General features: G+C 40.8%; 1 protein-coding gene across 1 annotated transcript in view; it reads left to right on the top strand.

Moving 5' to 3' along the window:
• The window catches only part of LOC147141888 (guanine nucleotide-binding protein G(s) subunit alpha-like), a 27,110-nt gene extending 1,854 nt beyond the window's left edge, over positions 1 to 25,256 (top strand). The window contains exons 2-12 of the mRNA XM_086039799.1: positions 759 to 831; positions 2,959 to 3,013; positions 3,091 to 3,210; positions 6,791 to 6,888; positions 19,445 to 19,499; positions 19,979 to 20,052; positions 20,198 to 20,256; positions 20,344 to 20,464; positions 20,592 to 20,722; positions 21,742 to 21,809; positions 23,905 to 25,256. Coding sequence (XP_085895925.1) covers positions 759 to 831; positions 2,959 to 3,013; positions 3,091 to 3,210; positions 6,791 to 6,888; positions 19,445 to 19,499; positions 19,979 to 20,052; positions 20,198 to 20,256; positions 20,344 to 20,464; positions 20,592 to 20,722; positions 21,742 to 21,809; positions 23,905 to 24,051 — 1,001 coding nt within the window. The 3' untranslated portion in view covers positions 24,052 to 25,256. The remainder of the gene's footprint in view (positions 1 to 758; positions 832 to 2,958; positions 3,014 to 3,090; positions 3,211 to 6,790; positions 6,889 to 19,444; positions 19,500 to 19,978; positions 20,053 to 20,197; positions 20,257 to 20,343; positions 20,465 to 20,591; positions 20,723 to 21,741; positions 21,810 to 23,904) is intronic.

Here is a 25,256-nt window from a genome sequence, read left to right as displayed (position 1 = left end):
GTATTTATGGTTACTAGTGGTGGCGTCTCTGACAGTAGTAGTTTACTTTTTGCTTCCACCTCCTGGTGCGTGCTGCAACAGCAAAGACATGGTGGAAGAAGAAGAACCATAGAAGAAGAAAAGGATGTCAGACGCATACTATGAAACGGGCTGGGAGACCTGTAAAGGATCACACTTTTCCTACATGACAAGTAGGAATGAAACTGTTCACAAATACACGGGGGTAAAATTACAAACTTTTAGTGTTACCTTTTCAAATTGTATTTATGGTTCTTAGTGTAATTAGCGTCTTTGAGCGTAATTGCTGGCTTTCCGCTTCTTCACAGCAAATTAAAAAACGTCTCAAAAAAAAAAAAAAAAGATGCAAGCAGTAGAAGAGAAGGATGCGACTCAGTGTAGATGTCGGGCGCGTGCTAAGAAACATGGCGAAAGACAGCCCTGTGTTCTCCTGTGTCACTTAAAACTCACAAATGCATTTGTAGCATTATGTTGATGGAGTCATCCTCCACAAAATGTGCCCGAACACAACAGAATTCTGGTTCTGAAATGCGTTTGCATGCAAATGACAAACTGTGTCGATGTCAAACTTACATCATGTCACAGACTCATTTGGACCTGTTATGCATAAAACTGTGGAAAAATTAGTGGTGCTTTTCCATTATCTCTTGGGCCGCACATTGCAGGCGACTGGGCTCGATCTTAACATGAGTTTTACATTCTCCCAGTGTTGACTTTCTTGGTCCTCTTCCTGTTTCCAGGAGCTGGCGAATCCGGGAAGAGCACGATAGTCAAGCAGATGCGAATACTGCACGTCAATGGCTTCAATGCAGAGTAAGTTGCATTCACTGGCTATAATAATACTTTTATTTTCTGCTTGCATCTTCTGTGCCTTTTTTCTCCATGGAAAATTTCATAATGCTGAAGACAAACATTGGATATAAACTCATACTCGACGTTATCAGTAAACCACATGACCAGAGCTGGGCATCGCCTAACCGCCACCGAGTTCCCGTCTGCATATTTAAATGACCCAGTTGATCCAAGTCATTTTGTCACTTCTGTCGACTGAAAATGACATCACAGTTGCTCAGGGCTCAGGTAACGACCAATCACAGGAGACCTGTTTTCTGAAGCTGAGCCGTGATTGGTCGTTACCTGAGTCCTAAGCAGTTGTGATGTCAGTCGACAGAAGTGACAAAATGGCCGCCCCCTGAAATGTCTAAAAAGGGGTGGATTTTGCTGCTTAACTCATTTCCACAAACGCAATTTTAATCAGAATGCCGTGTTTCAACTAGTGGTCCTGCTGGGAATATATTCTTGGAAAAAAATGTCTTTGGGCTGATTCCCGCTTTAAAAAAAAAAATAAAAAAAAATTAAACCGTTAAATTAATTGTGACATGAACGCTAACACAACTGGAAATGTTTCCTGATTAATCCACCAATATTTAGACCTTACAAGCATGTGGAACATAATCTGAAACTAGAATCATAACTGCCGCCTCAAAGACAGAAACTTGAGTATTACATAGACAATGTTATTACAGTACAAGAAGTCATCGCAAGCATCCTTCATAAAACGCATAACTGTGTTGTTATATTTTTGTGATGACATAAGCGTTATGTAACACTTGGCTCACATGAAATAATTCATTCTTGCTTGTCTTCATGTCAGCATGATCATAGTTAAGTCAAATGTTTCGGAGTAAACAGTCAAAGTTGGCATGACCTGAGAAGAAAGCACTATTTGTTTGCGTTTTCCCACCAACACCGCTGCAGGTCACCCCCCCACCGCTCATCCTCATCTTGTGAGGTTCCTCAAACTTCAAATCACGTCAATGCAGCGGAAACAAAAGTCACATTTTTTTCCTATTTTTAATCGTCGCTTTCCTCGAAAGCCAAAGTAAGACTCGTCATGTGCCCCTCCTCACAATGCCACGCCACCCGGGCTTTCTGTTTAGCGGCGTTGTGTTGAAGTGCGGGTTGCTTCCCAAGTCGGAGCCGGCATGAAATTAACTGCTAGTGCTATTTTTAATTAAATACTAAAACTGTAGAAAACACACAGAACACACTGCCTTTTGATCACAAATACCTGTGACTAGTGCAAGAAGGTAACGAAGCAGTTTCCACACAGTCTTCACACATTGCTCCTTCTTGTTAAACAACACAAACCGATAAACTCAAATGCCTGATGCCAGTCATAGAAGTTTGAAAAAGTTCACAAAAAGTTGCTCTGACTCAGAGTCCTGGCAAGCCGATGGGAATGCAAACAAAAATGGAAGTGCACGCCGAAAAAGCCAAAAGCATCGCAGCACCGCCTTTTATTTTGAATTTTTAAAAAAATGCAAAACAGTAACAGAGCAGATGTCTTCTGGGGCTGGTTTTGTGGGTGATGATGGACATTCCCGATCAGGACATACAGTATATGCTCAGCTGCAAAAACGATGACTTTTTTTTTTCTAGCTACCTCTGCGGCTGTCCGCCAACCGGTAGTCGGGGCCACTGTCTTAGACTCACAACTCGTGATTACTGACATAACATCCAAATGCATATTTTTCTCACAGCCTTGCCACACATTTTACTAAAATGTAACCTGTAACTCATGGCATTTCAGTTCTAAAATAAAACTATGCAGGACAACTGCAGTGATATTTTATCACACAATCGCAGACTTTTCTTCACTTGATGTGCCCTCTGAGTGGAATTTATTTTTGCAGGGCATAATTTATAGTCGGCTTTAGTGTTGGTGTATCGGGCTGGTAAAATATTATCTATGTCATAGGATCAGAGCATTTTTATAAGTTAGAGTGCAGATGTAAACTGTTGGTATCGGTGCATCCTTAGTAATTTTGCTTTGCAAGCAACATTTATAATAGAATACTTTAGAGTTGGAGTAAATTGACTGTGAGTTTGTTTGATTGGAGATGATTATCATGACATTCTTTTGTGTGTTATTCACAGGGAGAAAAAGCAGAAAATCCACGATATTAAAAACAACATTAAAGAAGCTATAGAGGTGAGACAAGAACTCTTAAATGTTGACTTTGTCGAGGAATTACTGCCTAAAGATGATCTCTTCTGCCCCCCACCCAGACCATCGTGTCCGCCATGAATACACTAATGCCACCATGCCAGCTTGCCTGCCCTGCTAACCAGCCGCGTATCGACTATGTCCTCCACCAAATCAACCAGAAGGACTTCGAGTTTCCGTCGGTAAGCACAACTAAAGAAAGGGCGCACGAAAAAATGATAACTGGGATGAATTTGAGCATTTTTTTACCCTTTGTGATAAAAATCAGCAAAAGATAGATTCTTAGTTTATCCTGAGTAATTATCTTGTGGTGTGTTAAGAGTATTTTTTCCTCCCCGATCTGCTGGAAAAATGGTTAAGGCCAACAATCTTTTTATGCAGCGGTACAAACATATCAGTAATTGGGATGAATTTGAGCATTTTTTTTTCTGTCCTTCTGATTGAAGTCAGCAAAGGCCTCATTACCAAATGTCTCAAAGATTCTGATAGATTACCTTGTGGTGCAGGGTGTGCAAAGAGTCAGTCATTTTTTTTCTCCCCAAACTGCCCGAAAAAAATGATAGGGGCCAACAATCGTAAAAAAAAAGTGTTCAATGTATGTGTCAACACAGAAGTTGGCAGAGGCACAGACTGTGTGAATTTGAGGTGAAATGGTATGACAGCCAATTAGGAAGCGACCTGAAAAATGACAAGAAGTGTTTTGCAGCAGCATTGTCCACGGTGTCCCAAAAGTCTGGGCGTATAGTCAAAAATGCGTATCAAGAAATTAAATCCTCAAACATCTTCAGTAGGATTTTCCAGCATTTGTGATGCAAAGCTTTATGCGTTATTTGTTTTCACTTTGTACAAAAAGATATTAAAATATATAGTATAATTTAATATTCTTAATTGAATAAAAGAGAGCGTCTACTCAATGAAAATCAAATGCCGCAAACTTGACTGAACACCTGAAGTGTACTAAAACTGAGGGCAAGTGGAGTTTTTGCATCAAGTTCACTTGGGGCTGGGAAGTATGTCCACAGCAAGCCTTGAACCTCCAACCCTCAAATCTAGAGCCAAGAAAAAGTAAAAGAATACATCTGAAAAATGAGTCTCCAAAGTGGTGATGGCGTGCAGGTTGTAGGCCAGGTGTGCTGCAGGTGAGTCAGACAGCGCTCCCCCGTGTAATGCTCTAATTGGCAGGCTCTGGAGGAGGCTGTCTATTGAATGAGCTCCCCACCTGAGAGTTCCTATTAACGCCGTTTGTCGGAAATGACCCCACATGGGACTCAAGGGATTGCCCCAGTGAACGTTGGTTCTTACGCTTCCAAGCAAGAACATGTGGTGGCTTGTTTATGATTCCAGTAGTTCATCTGTAAACCTGTGTTAATCCTGCCTCAATTCTGATGTTAATCCCATTTTACGACACCTGGATTGTGGAAAATTTGTGCAACTTTTCAGATGTATTTCTTATCAACAGGATCTTCTAAAAGTTCTGTGTGACTTTTGCAGTTTTTATTCCCTAGATTTGGTTTCTAACTCCAAAAATTAGCATAACGATTGAGGTGTATTTTTCCCATCTTTTTTAGAACTCCAAATATTGTGCAGTATTAGAGCTGTATTTTTCCCAGATTTTGTTTTAAAAAATGATTTGGCCAAACCTGCGATTGGCTGGTGACTTAGTCCAGGCCACACCCCTTTTCTCTCACCCCAAATTACCTGAAAGAGGCTTCAGTTCAATTGCGAACCTATTGAGGACAAACTACTGATTGGATGGATGGATTTTCTCCAGTGTAACCCAACCAGATCAACCAAATCAACCAAATTTCCCCAAAAGATTGGGAAACATACAAATATAATGAACATGAACGACCCAGCAAAGATCTGAAAATCTGTGGCAAGCGATGCATACGTGCCATGCCATGCTACCTGAACCTTCAGCAGGGTCTTATCTGAACGAATTCACCTCTAATACCACAACTATTACCTAGCAATTATAAAAACTAGGGGTGTCGACGCTGTACCTCTCTGTACACTACTGGTACTTATAAAAATGTACTGATACTGTTTCACCAGCCTGTCGTATACACAAGAGCCATGTCAGAACTGAGTTACAAACCGAGCAACTAGAATATGTTATCAAGTTGTATTTCCTGTTCTATGGTAATAATTACATTTTTCCCATTTGCCGTCACTGGCACCTTTGTGTGGTTGCATCACAAAAAGAAGAAAAATACGATTTTCAACACAGTTGACCGCGCTGAAGTCTCCCTAAGTTTTGCGACGTCACTCATAACGATGGTTTTGTTGTACTTTTGAGACGTATTTTTTTTCCCAGAAACTGTTGATCGGACCACCGCTGGTGCTGGAAAAGTTGTTTGAATAGCAGCGCATTGAAATGAGTCATACTTGTTCTAATGAGCATAGTTTCCATTGATGTGTGCGTATGTTTGTGTGTAAGCAAGGGAAAGACGATCTTGTGTCTGCAACGTCATTGCATTGTGTGGTTTTCTGATGATGGGTCTCAACTGGAAAGCCAACGATCACGTTATATGATGCGTACATTTGTGATCAGTGAATTGTATGGTGGGGGGGTTCAAGAAGTTCAAAGGTAGCATTTTTCAACTTTAAACATTCACTGTGGTAGATGCGCATCAGTAGATTTTCTCTCTCTCACTCTGTCTGTCTCTCGCTTGAGCTCGCTCTCTCGATCGCCCACCCTCCCTCTGTCACCCCCCCCCCCTCGCATGGCCTGAGGGCCTACTGGAAACCAGTTGAACTGGTTGACTCTGCTTTTTAAGTGGGGGAGGAACGTCGAGACAAAGCGTGCAGCGTTTAGATGTTTTTTACGATGTGTTTCTTAAAATACATTTTTAAAAAAAACAACAGCGGATGCTTCCTTCTACGATGTTTGGTTAAGGAGATGTTAAAAGATTGGACTGCAACGCCAGATGGTGAATGATTGCTTTGCTCCAAACTGAAATGAACAATAATAAATTGTTATTACTTGCTATTATTATTAACAATTAATAATAATAGCAAGTAGTTACCAAATTATTTTACCACAAAGGCCACATAGGCGTATAATATTTGGACTTCTTTAAAGTGTGATATTTATTGAGTACACTTCAACCGGGAGTTGTTGCACATTTTGTGATTTGGTTTAGGTCTCCCTTTGCTGCTTCAGGTGATGTCCCTTCGCGCTTGCCCTACCGTTTGTTGTGCTAAAGTCTGGCAGTGTGCCCAATATGGCTTTTGAGAAGTTCATCTGAGACACGTTCGCTTTCTGCCAAACGGCGCAGAAGTTCCACAACTCAAAATATGTGGTATCATATTTTTTATGGTGAGGTATCGCGGTACTTCTGTAGTAGTTGTTGCCGGTACATGGAGGAGAATACTGCCACACTTGCAAAAAGTGCCCTTGCCCACAGTCTTTTTTTTTTTGGGGGGGGGGGGGGGGTACATCAGTGCTGGGGCTCAAAATGGCTTAATTGTGCTCCCCTAGCATTGTATGCGAGCATCTAAAGATCATAGCGAGGAGATAGGCCCTTGTGCAGTGACAGCCGAGCTTTGTGCTCTCGGTTTCTTCATGAACCCGATGAACTTTTCTGTTTCCTGCCGCTGCCAGAGCCCCGCTCCTCTCCCGTTAGCTCCCGACTCAGATGGACGCAGCCTCCATCTAATAAGTCTTAATATGAGGCCATACAATGTCATCCCTGCTTGCAGTCGTTTTCACCTCATTGATCCAGGCCCTCTTTCTTTCCCTCTCCGTCTCTTTTGCAGGAGTTTTATGAGCACTCAAAGATCCTCTGGCAGGACGATGGCGTGCGGGCCTGCTGGGAAAGATCCAATGAATATCAGCTCATCGACTGTGCGCAGTAGTAAGTTTCGCTTCTGCACAAGTTCTACTCCACCTACGCACTGCGAAGTGTTCGGCTGCCTGGTTTGCGTAAGCGTGAAGTCAAGGTTCATTAGCGCGGCCATGAGTGCGGTGCCACCTTGACGATGATGGACTGTTTGTTTGGACTAGTTTGTACGAATGAAAAGGTGACAACTATTTATCAACATAAGACTCCTTCCTACCAAGCAGTACAGTTAGTTCAGTTTGCCACGTTATCTCAAGTTCAGATAAACACCCAAACAGGCTTGCATTTTCACTAGTTATTGCCAGATTAGTCAATTAAATGACCATTTCGATTGTGTGGAATTAATGTATTTCCAGTTTCATATTATTCATTTGATTGTTTTTTATTCATGGCTGGAGAGTTTTACATCAGTGTAATTTTGACTTTACTATTGCGTTAGTGTAAGTGATAGACTACAGTTTGGTCTGGGTTGCATTCAAAATTTGTGTTGCATTGTAAACTGATGACCCCGTGTAGGATCTTCACACATGTACATAAATAGTTGGGTCGCTTTTTGGGCGCTGACTTCTTTTCAGTAGTAGCTGAAAAGGTTGTCATGGTCACAAAAGATGATCTCGGTGCTGGCCTTGGAGCGGGCATGGTAAGCAATGGCTCATTTGCATGAGACGGAGCCTCCCCCTCAAAACGGAGTGATATTCAACGAAGCAAAGACATGTCAAGACAACTGTTTAAATCATGGGAAAAAAAGCTTAATAGAGGCTGTCCATAAAGTCTCTTTACAATGGAATTTGGAAATGATTACAAAATGACTAGTGGAATTTTTATTTTTGCCTAACCAGACAACTGTGCCTAATTTCAAGTCACCTTTGACTCTAGAACCCCGATAATAAAAACAATTTTCTAACACTATTAGACTTTAATGGGACTTTATCAGAAACAGTTGTAAATTCTTCCTAAAATCATCAAAGAAAAGAACCGCACATTTGCCATTCCCAAATAATCAAAATGGTACCGCTGCTGTCTTCATTTGAGCCAGGAAAAACTCTGCTGATTTAATACGTCTTTCTATGGGCATTGTGCACCATTAGCATTAGCATTAGCACGAAGCAGGATGCACGAGTGCTCGACGTAACAGACGTGAAGGTGGATTAAGGAATGGTATAGTCATCCATACTTACAGTAGTGATTACATTTCTCTTGAGAAGGATTTAACAAATCTTATTTAATCAACAAGGTACCTTAAATGCAATGTTTTTAGAAACTTTGATTACCACTGAGTACATTGAAAAAATCTGATTGGCAAATCTCATCAGTTGCTCTTGTGATATTTATTCATTGTTAAGAGATGTCGACAACAGGCAAATTTGATCTTCAAATGCTCGGCCCATTTGAACGGCTGCTAACCAAAACAGCAGCATCTACAGAGTTTCAGATGAATTCAGTCTGACCCCACCGTTGTGAGTTGCCTGCGCAGATAATCTTTTGTTATGCGGAGACGGCGTCTTTAGTGGTGCTTTGCGTTCCAGTAGACTTAACAGCCAAGGCACGGTGAACCGGGTCAATAGTGCCTTTGGTCTGGGTCTATTTTCAGCCGAGGGTTTGAAGAGAAGTTATTTACAGCAGCAGCAGCATGTTTGCAGCTCGACTGAGCATCATCTCCACAGCTGGTGTTAATTTTAACGCGGCTACTTGTCATCAGGACAGGCTCGTGAATGTGTCACAGTCTGGTGCAGATCCCCGTGGTTGGTTACCTGATCATTTGATGGAAAAGAAAAAATAAAATACATTCTGAACTGTTCATGAAGATTGGATTAGTTGTACTTTTTTTGAGTAGCTGAACCCCTTTTTTTGTGGAATACCTCATGCGGCCCAGACACGCACAGACTATCTCCAGCATCCACCACATACTGTATCTTGAGTTTGAGACCCCTGCTTCACAGGGTCTTTAAGTGTGTTTATGTAGCTTGCGTTTGGCTGCCGACCAGTCCGGGCTGTATCTCTCTTCTCGCCCAACGTCAGCTGGGATAGGCTACGAGCCACCCGCAACCCAAATGAGGACAAGCACGATAGAAAATGAATGAATGGTCTTAAGTTATTGACTCGCTCCACTTTTATTTTGTCACTCTATAATTTGAAGACGCATTACACAAACGGGTTACACAATATTACAGCCACAGTAGTGTCTATTATTACCCTCTTTTGACGATTTGCTAATGAAATGTTTCCGCTGTGTGCTGCCCATGAGAGCATGCGCTGGTCACATGAAGCAAATTGAGGGCGGAGGCTCACAGTGTAGACGCGCAAGGTTGCCAATTTCCGTTGCTCGTGTGTGTTTTGCGCGTCCTTGTCTGCGTTGCACGGCCGCAGATGTTTGTCCAAAAAGACTGTCAAAAAAGTGCCAATGAAAAGGATTTATGTCACCTCTAAGCATGTGCTTAACTACACCAGGGAGGTGTTTTGAACACTGTCCGTTCTGTGAGGCGTGTTGACTTCCAAAATTAAAACCAACGTAAAATCAAATAAAACTATTAACCCTGACAAACGCGTAATGGTGAGGAAACATGAAGTGCTGTAGGATTGCTGGAAATGATAAAGCCTTGTGATTATTGAATTAATGTATTGCTTTTAAGTGGCAGTGTGCATGTAAAATTGTTCATTTTAACAATAAAATAATTCTCTTTTGTTTCTTTATTATTAATTAACCGCTCACATCTTGGAAAAAGTCAAGTCACTCTTATATCAAGGCACCGCTGTATTTCTGTGTGCGAAGCCTCTCTAATTTCAATTTCAAAGTCTTTGTTTCGTCTTTTTTAAAGATATAATTTGTTCTTTAATGGAAAAGTGAAACAATGTGCTTGGTAAAGGCCCCGAATTCTCCATTCCTCTTGCTCCGTCTCGTGTCTTCCTCCTCTCCGTTATATGGATCCGATGTTGGGCCGGGTGGCCAGACCGGAAGTGTGCTCCCCTCCCCTCCTTCTGTGTACTTATGCAAACGGAGAAGCAGAGCGAACGAGCGAGGGGAGAGCTATTTTCAGCTCAGGCGGGCTTCAGGAGGAGAAAGAGGGAGCGAGTGTGTCGGGAGAGGGACAACCTCAGCGTTAGATGAACGCGTCCACCCTTGATCAACATGAGAGCTGTCACGGCGCCCCCAATTTTTTTTTTTTACGCTCGCACTGATTTTGACTCGCACTGGCCCATTCGGGTGTGCCGTTATTTCTTTATGCAACACTTTGCTGACTTTGTAGATTACTTCTAGACAGTCTGTTCATATTTCTATTGGTGGGCTCATGATGGCGATTACCAAATACATGTACACAGCACAAAAGCATGTACAAACGCATGCCTTTTTTTTTTTAACCCAAAAATGGATTCTTTTTAGTAGGTATTGATTATTTCTTTTGTGCAAGGTGGCGGTTGCCATGATAACTTGTGAAAGGATCAGTCACATTAATTCTAAGATACAACATTCATTCAGTGTGTAACTGTGCCCAAACAGAATGGCATGCATTTTTCTTTTCTTTTTTTTTTTTTTTTTAAACCGTATGGATTATGTCTAGTTGTTCTGTTTCTTTTTGTTGTAAAAAGTGGTGGTCATTTAGGGAAGGGTTGCACCAATACAACTTTGGCTGTATTCAGACTGCAGGACTTAATGCTCCATTTGAATTTTTGGGGCAAAATCTGATTTTTGTGTGTGCCATATTTTCTGGACTTGCAACGGAGTGTTCACGGAAGTAAATATGGATGCGGTTGAAGCAACGTGGGCTTGTGTAGCATTGCTCTTTTTACAATTGAAACACAGTAGTTATTAAATCTAAAACCTCGCTTTCCTTCCACTGCTTGTTTTCCTCCCCATCATCCGCCATGACTGTTGTTATTCCTGCTCCCACTGCGTAGAATGGTGCCACCTGTCTCTTTTCAGTTATGTAAAATCGGATACATGCGACCTATCCGTTCGGACAAAAAATTGCAAAAAATCAGATGCGTATTCGATCTAGGATCACATATGAAAGTGACCCAGGTCGGATTTGAAAAAATCGGAATTGAGCCGTTCAGAAGGTCATAAAGAAATCACATACAGTATGGGCAAAAAAAAAAAAGATTTAGGTCGCATTTGCCTGCCGTCTGAACAGACCCTTAGTACGAGTACTTATATTGAGTACTCGCCGATACTGAGTACCGATACTTAATAATTCTATTACATCTTGCAATTGTGCTGGATTTTTAAAAATCACTTATTGTTCAAAAACAAACATTTCATGAACATGTCACTCAAATACAACCCTTTTTAAAGTAACAACTTGTCATTACTTGACAAACACTAACAGAATAAATCCCATATTACAAAAAACCTAATCATCACAGCTGTGATTTTGTAGTCTCTTAATCAAAGCATTCCATTACAAATCTTTTTAATAATAGTGCACAGAAAGAAATGAACACATTCTCTTACATTTACAAAGTATACCTGAACGCATCTCACACAGCCACTATTTGACTGCTTGTTCAAACAAGAATGGCGGTTGCACCGAACAGCACGCTAGCATTCATTTCATGGACGAAAAATAAAGTAGAAACAAATACATTTCAAAGACACGGAGAGGCATGGCGTTATCTATAAGACCATTTCATATGGACTACACGAGCAACTGCAAATTAGTTCAACATGGAAAAAGTGAGTTTCCCTCCGCACAATGTCAGTTTAAACGTGTACCTCCAATTTTGGAATTTGTTTTAATTTTCACATGAATGCGATGTCTGTAAAGCAGAAACACCATTCATGGAAAAATACGAAAAATGGAAAAATGTAGATAAGTGTTTTTCACAGGACAGCGACGATATGCTTGGTGTGTATCTTAAAGTTGATAAGACGTCTCAACCCAAACATATTTTTTTCAAGAATATGTTCCCAGCTGGCCCAGTAGATGAAACGCGGCATTCTGATTAATTTTGCATTTGTGGAATATAAATTAAGCAGCAAAATGCACTTGTTTTTAGCCAGCTCTGGGGGCGGCCATTTTGTCTTCTGTCGACTGAAAATGACATCACAAGTGCTCACAACGACCAATCACGGCTGATCTGTTTTCTGAATCTGAGCCGCGATTGGTCGTTGTGAGCACTTGTGATGTCATTTTCAGTCGACAGAAGACAAAATGGCCACCTCCAAAGATGGCTGAAAACGGGTGGATTAACATTTATTCCACAAACGCAATATTTATCAGAATGCCCTGCTTCAACTAGTGGGCCTACTGGCAACATATTCTGGAAAAAAATCTTTTTGGGTTGGCTTCCGCTTTAAAATGGAATTATACTAGAATTGCACTCAGTAGGTTGAAACCTCTTTCGAATCAGACCAGAATTCTACAAGGTTTTGTGAAAATCCTTTTTGTCATGTTACTCCTGCTACAATAACTTTTTTTTCGTAACCCAAACAATAATTATCTTAGTTCTTTTTGTCCGAAATCCCTACTAAAGTTTCAGGCTGCATTTACAGTGATTCAAGTGATACAGTTAATGGTTTTGCTCTCAAGTCTCACAATTGGGATACATCCCAACCAAACCCAAATAGGGGAAAAAAAAAACCAAGAAAAAAAACGCATTGAATAAAATATCTTCGTATCGGAATCAAGCCTCTTTCAAACGTTAATAAAAATCCAATGGGTATCGGATATCTGCGCATAAGCACACGGATCGTTATACCCTGTTAATGCAAACTTGACGTCATTGAAATACACCGATCGGTGACCTTGTCTGCACAAACAACACTATTTAACATAAAAAACACTTGCTGTAATTCTAAACTACACTGAAAGCACAGACCATTAACTATGATCTAATTATGCACATTAGGTGTATCCATCATTAACCCTTAACGCTCTCAAGTGAATCAGAGAAATGTTTCTAAATTTATGATACACGTTTGAAGGTAAATAAATGAATTAAAGTGCAAATTGCAAATTTGCGTATAATACATAGGTGCGTGTTATTTACGGTATTTTTACTGTAAATGTTATTTCATATATGCTTAATTTGTGTATTACTATTTACTTCTATAGTATCACTGCCCAGTTTTGATGCTTTGTAGTTATTTCCATGCAATTTGGGCGCATGTATTTAGTTTATTTAGTTTTTTAGTGTAAACACAGCCATATCGGACGTGTCACTTTAAATCCATCCATCCATCATCGATACCGCTTCTCCTCACAAGGGTCGCGGGGCGTGCTGGAGCCTATCCCAGCTGTCTTCGGGCAGTAGGCTGGGGACACCCCGAATTGGTTGCCAGCCAATCGCAGGGCACACAGAGACAAACAAACAGCCGCGCACACAATCACACCTAGGGGTAATTTAGAGAGTCCAATCAACTTACCATGCATATTTTTGGAATGTGGGAGGAAACTGGAGAAAACCCACGCAGGCACGGGGAGTACATGCAAACTCCACACAGGGAGGCCAGAGCCGGGATCGAACCCACGACCTCTGAATTGTGAGGCGGACGTGCTAACCAGTCAATCAGCGTGCCGCCGTCACTTTAAATGTACATGCAAAAAGAAAACAAAAGCCAATATCGGCATAAAATTAGAAATGGGTACTTGGGCTAGTTTCAATCCAGCCTCTGTCTGTGATGCGGCATGCTAGCAAGGACAAAGGATGGACTTGGCCTCCATCACCTAAACCAGGCCTTGTACTATATGTGTACAGATATTCTGTTGTATTATTTTGTTTCTTGTGTATGGCTTCGTTCAGCATTGGCTGCTTTCGCCGCTTCCCTCCTTTCCATTCTTCCTCTCCTACCCGCAGTTCCTGTTCTGTCCTGTCTCTCCTTCTCGCTGGCATCACTCCAGTCGCACAAGATTTGGAGCCGATTGTCTATTTATAGCGTGTGGTTCTGTCGCCATGACAACCAAGCTGGAGGCTAGGGCGCCAGGGAGCTATTTTTGGAGCTGCGCTGTAATGTTAGACACAGCCACCTCTATTTTCTTCACTTCTCTCTCTCTCACACTCTCATGTCTCTCGCTCTCTGTCTCACACACACGCGCACACACGCCCACGCACGCACACACACACACTTGTCCCGTGCGTCCCTCCCTTTTGGTGTGTAAATAGTTCATTAAAACAATGTATTTTATCATTATTATTATAATAACAATCCATTATCAAAATATTTTGATTTTAAAATGATTGTTTTTTATCGCCCAAAGTCAAATGTCCTTTGAATTACAAAGTACGAAAAAAAGACTATATTTACTTTACTTCCATTCTACATTATTGCATTGTCCTTATTAGATTTTCACTTTCAAGTGGAATCAATGCTGAAACTGATTAGATTCACTAATTATAATTACCAATAAAATGTTCATATTCATTTTCTGAATTTTGTGATGTTTTTTTTAAAATTCCATGATAGCTTTCTTTTTTCCACCTCCCTTTTTGTTTCTGTCAGAACAGGTTTACTGAACTTTTGTTATTTTTAATTGTTGTTTTATGGTTATTAATGTATGTGTGTGAGTTTACAGTTTTAACCCATAAAGGCCAAATCTCCTGGCTAAACATCTCTCTAAAGCCTAAGGTCGACTTTGGAATCACTCTCTAAAACCTGAAGTTTCAACACCTCCTAAATAATATCTCAGCCCCTGTAGCAGATAGAAACATCATTCCAAAAGAATTTGAGAGCTTAGACATGTGGCTTTCACACAGGCCCGGGTTTATTATTATTTACTGCATCAATCAAAAATGTAAAAATAAAGTGTCAGTGGAAGAGAAGCCTATTTTTAATTTTAAAAGATCGAGTGGTAATTTCCATAATCTATTCTGTTACAAAGCTGTCGATATCGTCATTGTCTACAAACATAATTAACCATACATCACATTCGACTGGTTCTACTGGTTCAAAGTCCATAAGTCCATACTTTGCGGCCGTCGACTGACTTGAGTCGTTATGCTTTTAGAGGCAGTATTAATACTCAATGTAAAATTACACATCGCGAAAGCAAGACGGTGATATCGATAACGATATATATCGCCCACCTCTACTTTTCATAAGCTAAATTGTCGCACAGTGTGCCTTTATACTCGCATGCAAGCCACACGCGTTGTTTTGAAAATGTGCTGTAGTTTCACTCCAAGTCGTGGGGTGTCGCTACGGCTGCTGACGAGGACACAGCAGGGCGTAATTTCCTCTTCCTTTTATGGCCAATTCCAGTCAGCATTTTATTGCCGAGCAACGATTAAAACGACAGCGACATCAATGGATATCGTGCCTGCTGCAACAAAGGGACGATGCCTTTAATTGTATTGCGAAATCAATCGGGAAGGTGGTACGTGCCTGTGTAGGCTTCTTTACATACACATAAGTGACATAACAACCACGCCGCTGCCAAACTAGTTTGCTTCGCAGCAGCAACAAGCTGCGTGGTGGTTCCTCTCCTCCGCGTTGACAAATGCATTGCCCTCAAAGAACCGAGCCAGGAAAAGCGTCATCGCAACATGTGACATAACGGACCAATCACGAGTGAGAACGTGTGCGGTCTCAAAGTCCATCCATTAACAGAATTGTGAGAAGTGGTATTAACAGAATCTCATCTTTTGTTTGTTGTCTCGTAATCCCACTGCGGAGATCAGCAATTCATTGAGCACATTCTGCTGCTTAAATGGGAGGAGGCATTGTGGGAGCTTTAGCTGCTAATGCTAATTTGTCCAGCACATAAACATCTCCCACTGCTGAGGGAATCATAAATTATTTATTTAAATCAAGGGTTTGCAACAGATAATTTGATCCATTAGCATATTAGTCTTGATTACAATATCAAAGAAGTTATTTACTTGTGATCCCAAACAGATTATTTTTTTTTTAATTTTAGCGATTTGATTCTTGATTAATTTCAATGAGCTGGCTCAATTTTTTGGGGTATGAAAAAAAGAATTTTTGTTTGAAAATCGTCATTTGTTGTTCAGAGAGGCAAAATGTTGAGCTCACTGCAATTGAGAGTCCACATTAATGCCCTCCGTGATGCTGTAATAATCTCTTTACGGCAGGTGGTCAAATATGTGTTTTGAGCAATGTCGATAACACCTACATTGTTTTAGTTGTCCTTGTGTTCTGTGAAGACTTAAAAGTTTCTATTTAGCCTGTAATCCATCCAAAAAGATAAAAGCCAAAGTACAACACTGTAAGCTAAAAATAAAAGCTACTTTATCCTGTCATGTAAATACGGTGGTTATTTTATGCTCTGTTACCGCAGCAGCCGCGATTTTAATATGGCTATTAATAGGAAGAAACCCTAAGAAAAGAAAAATATAGAGGTGTGTTTATCCTGCGTGTGTGGGCTGGGGATAAACAAGAATGCAGATGGTGGCTGAGACATGTTTTTTTTTTCGTGTCTTTCCGGCTGTTTTTATCGTGTTTGTTCTTCGGCACCAGCACAGTGCACTTGGGGTTGGCATGTTTGCTTCACAGTCTGAGGTTCTAGGTTACAATCTGAGTTTTGGCCTTCCCGTGTTGTTTGCAAGTTCTCTCTGGGTAATCCAGCTTCATCACAGGTCCCACATTCAAAATAACATGCATGTTAGGTTCATTACGAAGTGAGATGAAGTAACATTTTCCATAGGTGTGAATGGTTGGTCCATGTGCCCTATGTAAGCAGTCCAGGGTGAACCCCACTTCTCTAGCCAAAAGTCAGGTATAGGTATATAGATTCAACCGAACGAGTACAGGCGCTTTAGAAAATGGATGGATGTTCCTTGCTGCTCCTCGAGCACGTGACGCTTCCACCACCAGTGCTGTTGTTCTCAAACTGTGGTGCAAGTACCACCAGTGGTATGCGAGCTCACACTAGTGGTACACAAAAGAATCACGAAATTAAATGTTCCTGCTGTGCAAAATCTTACAGTGTCTTCAGCTTTTTTTTTTTTATTACAGTACAGTTTGTTGAGTACGATTCAGTTGTATTTTAAAGTGGAAGTCAACCTTTTTCAAGAATATGTTCTACGCAGGCTCACTAGTCAAAAGAAGCCATTCTGATTAATATTGCTTTTGTGGAATATGAGTTAAGCAGCATAATCCACCTATTTTTAGCCATCTCAGGTGGCGGCCATTTTGTCACTTCTGTCCACTGAAAATGACATCACAACTGCTCAGCTCAGATGACGACCAATCATGGCTCAGCTTCAGAAAACAGGTGAGCTGTGATTGGTCGTTACTTGAACCTGAGCAACTGTGATGTCATTTTCAGTCGACACAAGTGACAAAATGGCCGTCACCTGAGATGGCTAAAAACGGGTGGATTTTGCTGCTTAACTCACATTTGACAAACGCAATATTAATCAGAATGCCTTCTTTTGACTAGTGGGCATGCATAGAACATATTCTTGAAAAAAAAATGTTGGGATTGATTTCCCCTTTAAGCATAATATATTTGTATTTAATTCTTTAAAAACTGTTTAATTAAAAAAAAAAAAAAAGATTCAATTTTTATTGAACATTTGAGAACCACTGCTCTCGTGTGGGGGTCAGCAGTTAGCACCCCGTCACTCTCCTTGCTCCTGCTAGTGTGCTACCTGCAACCCTCTTGTCACATTTCACCGCTGCCTGCCACATTCCTGTTTACCTCAGCGGGGGTTGCATACCTGCCCCCAAAAATGGTGGTCATAACCCTTTTTCTTGCTTGGAAGAACAGCAGGCATCAGGAAGGCATCTTAACATTTTTTTTTCTTCACATTACAATGTTACGTTATGTCCGTGGGGATGTAGCATACATTCCCAAGCTTATTAGCTTGATGTACTTGTATATAAAATAACTATATACATATAAATACTTGTTTAATATATATATCAACTTTATCACGTATTTACAGTTGCTCATATCCTGAATCATTGCATTTTTTTATACAGTATACACAGGCCTCCGGGTTCTCCCTAGGCGGTACCATTTTGCACCTAAAATTTGAAACGATGCGAGTACATTTTTTATCTACTTGCACATGTGCGACCAGGAAGGACCACTGTGCTCCTAGTAAAATAAATAACATTTTAAAAAGTTAATCTGGAGCCCTGGAATAGCTATAGCTGGGTTGTTGTATTTCCAAGACTGGCCTGTGAGAAGCAGCATGTTGCCACAGCACAGCCAGACTGCCAGAAATCCAAAGAACAAAGTAGTCGTAGAAGATGAAATGGACGTAGCTAGGCTAACTGTTAACTCATCTGTTAGCATAATTTTTATCTACACATTCATAATGTGCTATGCATCTGGAATGAAAAAACGTTTCAAGACATCATTTTCTAGATCAGCGGTGGCCAAACCCGGTCCTCAAGAGCCACAAGCCAGCCAGTTTTAGGTTTATCCCTACGGCAACACACCTGTTTCAAATGACCAGCTTATCAGCAAGATTTTCAAAAGCCTGATAATGAGCCTGATGATTTGAATCAGGTGTGTTGCCGTAGGGATAAACCTAAAACAGGCTGGATTGTGGCTCTTGAGGACCGGATTTGGCCACCCCTGTTCTAGATGAATTTAATCATCTCGATTTTCGATTAATCGTTACATCCCTAGAGTTTTCCCATCACTACTTGTGAACTACAGTACTCCAATTAGTGTCCTTTACATGTTTTCCTTAGCTCCCTTATTTGTCTGCAGTATCTCTTCTGGCCCGATTAATGCAATTGCCGTCGTCTTTAAACAGCCGTCTTGTCAAAGGAATTAGCACATATTTGGTGGTGCGGTCCAGGGTGGGTGCCATTCTAAATTCATTGTAGGTCTTGGATACCTACCGCTAACCTGGCAAGAGCCAGATTGATACGTAAATCACTCAGACGTTCTCCATAGTGTCAATTTGGGAATGCTCCAATGTGATCTACTCGGCAGAAGGGAAAAGCTGGGATATTCAGTAGAATTAATACTTTGCACTGATTGGGTGATGCGGCAACTGCACGCCAATCAAAATCTTGTTTTGACCAAACCTGGCAACAGATGAAAATGTCATCACCGGCATGCGTCTTGTTTTGACCAGCTCAGTCCTGTTATCTCGATGGTTGGCACAGACGGCATCATGGCGTTGAGTGACAGTTGTCGTTTTTGCAATGTAAATATGTGGCTAAAGGGCGTCTGAAATAGCGGCGTTGATTTTTTTGAATGAAGTCAGTTGTCAACCGAGAAAGGTTTTCGTCACAACCGCATATCCCGCCCCCAAACACACTGTTTCCTTGTCATTGGTCCACACCACTAGAGGTGCAGCTCAGAGGATATTAGCGGGCTCGGGACAAGATGGATTCTCGGGGTTGTGTGAACCCACAAGTACCGCGAGAATTCTGCTCGCAGACAAGGTTAACCTACACCAGGCACATAAAACACACAAATACACACGAGCGCTCTTAGTACAGCTGCCCCATTGACTTTCCTCTTTGGTCTGACACAGAAGTGCTGCTGGTGACTCAGAGCTGCTGCTTCTGATCTCACTGTGAATTATAGCACACGCCCTCTGGTGGCCATCATGACGAGGGTGTCTTCTTGCTGTTGTCAACATGCGCAGTAGAATTTCTGTGATATGAAAAACCAATTCTCTTTGCTTCTATTTCTTGCAGCTTCCTAGACCGAGTGGATGTGGTTCGACAACACGACTACACGCCAACCGACCAGGTGAGACCGCCACCAATATTTGTAATTGTTGAATCAGTCAACATGTAGCGATTTATATAATTAATTCTGAAATGATTTCATAAATGTGAGGTGTATGTGTTAACCACTAGGTGTTATTTGATCAGGATTTTGTAGCCGAGCCCTGATCAGCGAGTTTCAAATTACGATAACTGATCACTGATCTGATCAGAAGATGAACTGACCTATCCAATCTTTTTAAACAACTTATTTACTGTACTGTCGAGCTCCCCTATTTGGGGGGATTGGGACAGGCCACGAATAGCCAAAATTTGCATGTAATTGACATCCAAAAATTAAACCCAGAAAATTCTCCCAAAACGCTTATAAACATTCAATACACAGAAAATGGGGAAACCTGGACTGGTTGCCCCATCTAACTTTTGGCAAGACAAAGGTACACTGTGGGCTGGTCAGTTTTTCAAATCTTTTAACTATTTTAACGTGTTGCTGTGTTTCAGGATCTGCTGAGATGCAGAGTGCTGACATCCGGCATCTTCGAGACAAGATTTCAAATAGACAAAGTCAATTTTCAGTGAGTTCACGTTCTGGAAAAAAGAAGGGCAGAACTACTAACACTCACTTTGTTGCAAATGAAACAGGAAATTAGCAAACGATTGAAAAGGATTAGCACAATCAGATCAGATTTGTTGAGAGTAAATTCAGCTTTTTTCCTCCAGTATGTTTGACGTGGGTGGTCAGAGGGACGAGCGTCGAAAATGGATCCAGTGTTTTAACGGTAAGATTGTCACTTTCCGTCGCTGTGATTCCAAAGCCCTTTCCTCACTGGGTTTGTGATCTATTTCTTTTATTTTTGTGGTTCCAGATGTGACAGCTATCATTTTTGTGGTGGCGAGTAGCAGCTACAACATGGTGATCAGAGAGGACAATCAGACCAACAGATTGCAGGAGGCCCTCAATCTTTTCAAGAACATTTGGAACAACAGGTCTGGATGCATTGCTGTATAGACTGCATGTGTTGACTCAATTGGAGTCTATAAATAGTCTTTGCTCAGCGGCAAAAAAATAAATAAAAATAAAATCACCTTGTTTGCCGTTTTCCCCTCTCGGTAGGTGGCTACGGACCATCTCCGTCATCCTCTTCCTGAACAAACAGGACCTCCTTGCCGAGAAGGTCTTGGCAGGGAAGTCCAAAATTGAGGAGTATTTTCCTGAGTTTGCACGCTACACGACACCCGACGACGGTAAGAGACAGAGTTAGAGCACCGTTAATAAAAGCAAATAGTCTTGGATACACAACCGCAGAAATAAAGAACAGTTGGGGTTTTCTTTTTTAGAGCCAAACGTAATTTACAGTGAAACCTCTGAAGTCGAACACAATTTATTCGGATTAGGAAAAATACATTTTGCCCGCCTTAAATAAATTCTCTCATTTAAAAAATGAGGTGAATTTGTTTGTTCCAGAATTATAAACTTTAGCAATCATAAAACCTTTAAGAGTACAGGCAATGTTTTAAGGAACATTTTAACATTCTCAGTCAAGCCACATATCTTATACAATTATGCTAACACATAATGTAAAATGCCATAAACAGGCTAACGAAACTAGCATCAATGTCCTGTTAGTTATAACTCTTTACGCTTTGTATGTTTGAACACATACAGTGCATTGTCACATGTAAACAGACAATATAACAATACTCACAGGCATGTATTCTTTATCCTCCGTGAAAAACGATTACTATTACTGCAGCCTACTGAGTCACGTAGATGTGAAACTCTTCTTTATGTATAGTCTGTATGATGCTGCCCTGGTTGCCAAGGCACACACACTGTAAGGAGGCCTAATGAATTAAAGCATGAAATCATGATGCACAGACAGATTAATTCTTTGTAATTGTTTTTACTGGATGTGTTTATAAAGTATAATAATTTCGGGTTTAAAGTCCAATTTTGCTTGACATGAATTGTGATATACCTGTATCACTATTTAACTTTATTTTAAAAAATGTGTTTGCTACCATTGGGCAAAAACAAGTAGATAAACGACCACAGACACTATTTCTGGAAATCCGCTAAACATGAATCTGTCTTCCAAGTCGAGGGGCTTCAGGAGCCTGCACTGCGTTTTGCATAGTAACAGTCTCTTGACTATTTATTTCCATTGGGTAAAGCAAACAAACTCATAAGCCTGTTAAGTAAGACAGGTGTCAACAGTGTTCAGCCAACGCGAATGATTGTGGCTTTATCGTCCTTCCAACAGCAATACCAGAGCCAGGCGAAGATCCGCGTGTCACGAGGGCAAAGTACTTCATACGGGATGAGTTTCTGGTATGTTCACACTTCAGGTTTTACCTGTTGGAAGTCACCTTCACCTTCATTGGCTTCCATCTGCCAGCAAGCTTTTATTTTTTTTATTTTACTGTTATTTGGTCGTAAGCAATAAGACTTGACACACTTCACTGCAGTAGTCTTGTTATGAAATGCATGCATGTGTGCTCTACTCTTCATAGCTTTCCGATGAAAGGTGACTCAACAGTACAGCAAAATGCTACCATCTTTTGATATCATTTATTATAGGACACATTTTATTTAAAGGACATATGTATTTTTTCACATTTTATAAAACAATGTCGCTCTCTTTATAACATGTCTGTCAAAATAAACCATGGTCAAGAATTACAGTGCATCTTAAAGGATTCACAGTACTTCACTTTTTTTCACCCTCACATTTTCTACCTGGGCATTCAATGGGGATTTACCCGATTTAATCCACCTCTTAATACCACCACTATCCCATTGGAATTATAGAAACCATCAATGATGTAGAGCATCACAATATAGCAGCATTCAACTGTCATGTCATGGCCATCACTTTGAGTAGTTAAGAATCAATATTTATCTAATAACATGACAAAAGTATAACACATTTAATTATACTGTCACTGTCCTGTGAAAAATACTATTTTTTCAATTTTCCTGTTGTTATGTGAATGGTGTTTCCGCGTTACAGTCATCGCATTAACGTGAAAATGTAACATTTTTCCAAAATTGGACAATAAGTGTTTTTCACAGGACATTGACGATACTTACCTAGGATATTGGTTATTAAATGTATGTGTATGCTGATTGCAACAGGCGTTTTGCTAGTAGAAATTGACTGTAATAGGTTTTGCTGTGACCAAAAAATCAGAGTATAGAAAATAAGATGACGTCAAGTTTCAAATCTGATTGGTTTAAGAAAAAGTCCCATTGCTAATATTAAATGTCTTAAGTTATACTGACGAGCACGACCGATTCTGAAAGCCAGGGGCAGATTAGATTGACATGGCAGCACATTGGCAATGAAATCTGATTTGCTGATCACCGAAATTGCACAATGTCTGAAGAAAGAAGTTAAAAATTTTGACTTAATAAGAAGACATGATACTCGTTTTTGATGTTTCAACTCTGAGACACAGAGAGCTGCAGTGTTGTCTTTTAAATAGGTCTTTTATTTTCCAAACTCACAAGAATACAAGCACCGTCTCTCTTCCACACCGTGTCTGTGCTCGATTCGGCTCGAGAGGCGTTCAAAGCCCGCCTCAGAAAAACGTAAATCAGTGATACCTTCAATGGCAATGGGAAAAATCAGTGATATGCAACAAAACAGAAAGTCCAGTAAAGAATTAGCTAAATAAATTACATGGGGTTGTTTGTGAACCAATAGCAAAGCAATCACTCATTTTAACATTCTCATGAACACAATTCTGAACCAATCTAGTCTCCCACATTGGAACAAATAACATACTATAATGAATTGGGTTATCTGTGTTGGGGTGGCGTTTGTGTTTTGCTAAATTGTATTGTTTCTGACATTCCTGAATGCATCACGCGACTCGCTGGATGGGAGGGGTGTGCGAGTGAGAGAGGAGTGAGCGGACGGCGAGAAGGCCGAGAGATCCGTGTGTATTTATGACAGAACTGTTGTTGCACCGTAGTTGGCGTCGGCTACGGCCTACAATAGCCGTGTTGGAATAATTAAAAGGGAGATAACTAAGATATGTCTGACGTTGTGTCTTTGGAAGACGTTACAGTACACTTCAATCGGAACCTATTTGTAGCCTGTCATTGAAATTAATATAGCTTGTGAGTACATCACATAATTTATTTTCCCAAGCCATGCGGAGCCGCAACATAAGGATGAAAGAGCCGCGGGTTGCCGCCCCCTGTCATAGGGGGTCTGAGAATCGTACTTTTTCTGGTCCCTCACCTTGGCCCTGTTTATCATGGGTGACTCTGCCAGGGGCATAAAGACACATTGGGACACACAAAAACTTCTACCACAATAAGGTGACGTCACCTGGAGGGGGAATTTAATTAAAAGTGTGCTAAATTTAGACAGTTGACGCAAACTGTTTCTTTAACCCCATTTCCCTGCCCACAGAGGATCAGCACAGCCAGCGGGGACGGCCGCCATTACTGTTACCCCCACTTCACCTGTGCCGTGGACACGGAAAACATCCGGCGCGTCTTCAGCGACTGTCGCGACATCATCCAGAGGATGCACCTACGGCAGTACGAGCTCTTGTGATGGTGGCGACTCCCGCAAGACCGCCCGCTCACTGTCTCCCACTCCCTGCCTTTCTGATTCCCTCCCAGGACCATTAGCCCAATCGGCATCCATAATTCAGCGGAACCTGGATGCAGGAAGAAGGCATAGGAACACAAAGACAAAACACTACAGTTTCAGTGTCTCTGAAAGGCACAATCCAATAGTCAGTCAGTTCTTAGTTTGTGTATTGACTGCGTGCTGACCAACAATCAAGAGCCGGAGAAGATGAGAGAAACAGATGCTTTTATTGGGCGGAGGTGGGTGCACAGGTGTGCACGGATGGGACTCCACAATTTTCATGGAGGAAGGACAGAACAACACCAGAGGAGAAAAAAAAATCCAAGCTAAATATATACAGTATATAGATATTTATATATGAGTGTATATAAATGTGTATATACATATATATATAAATAGAAATATTCTGTACACATATAAAAAAGGAGATCCCCCACCCACACCTCCTGCCTTCATCCACACATTCCCTCCTACCTTACCACCGCCCGCCTCTGGCTTCACGTTTTTATGTTACTGCTGGACTATTATTCTTGTACAGAGTGTAAAATGTATTATTTTGTACAACTATATTGAACAAGACGATGATGACAAAGAAAAATGACTTGTAGAATATCCCTGTGCCTTGATCACGACTGTACGTGTAAAAAAACAAACAAAAAAAAAAGAGCTAATATGTAAGTTATGTTTTCACTGCGCTGTACAGCTGGACGGCCGTGGCGGAGGCCTTTTGTCTATAGCGTTGTTTCTGTTTTTCTCTCCCCTTACGTTTGTTTGTTCATTTTTGCTTCCTCTGGTTTATATAATGGAATTCGGGGAAAAAAATCAAAAGATGAGCAGTTACGCCACTTAAATGCTGTGTAGTGACAAATACTGAACAAATACAAACACTGAACCTTAACACAAGTTAATATATACAAAATGTCGAATTTTATATATACACACGCACACACATAAATACACACATATACAGTATATATATATATCAAATCACACTCTTCGCTTTGGCGCTCATCAGTTTTCCTTTTTCTGCAGATGTGGATGCAGATTTTTTTTCTTTGTTTTAACTCTTTTTGCAGGGGAGAGAACTATACAATTGCAATTGCATTTGCTTGTTTCTATATAAACCAAATTCTTTTTTTTTTTTTTGCTTAAACAATAACAAACTG

Source organism: Filicampus tigris, chromosome 9, assembly GCF_054856515.1.
Source record: "Filicampus tigris isolate MCC_2025a chromosome 9, RoL_Ftig_1.0, whole genome shotgun sequence".
Classification (NCBI taxonomy): Eukaryota; Metazoa; Chordata; class Actinopteri; order Syngnathiformes; family Syngnathidae; genus Filicampus; species Filicampus tigris.
Note: the sequence above shows the minus strand (reverse complement) of the source record. Positions and strands in the feature narration are given on the sequence as shown.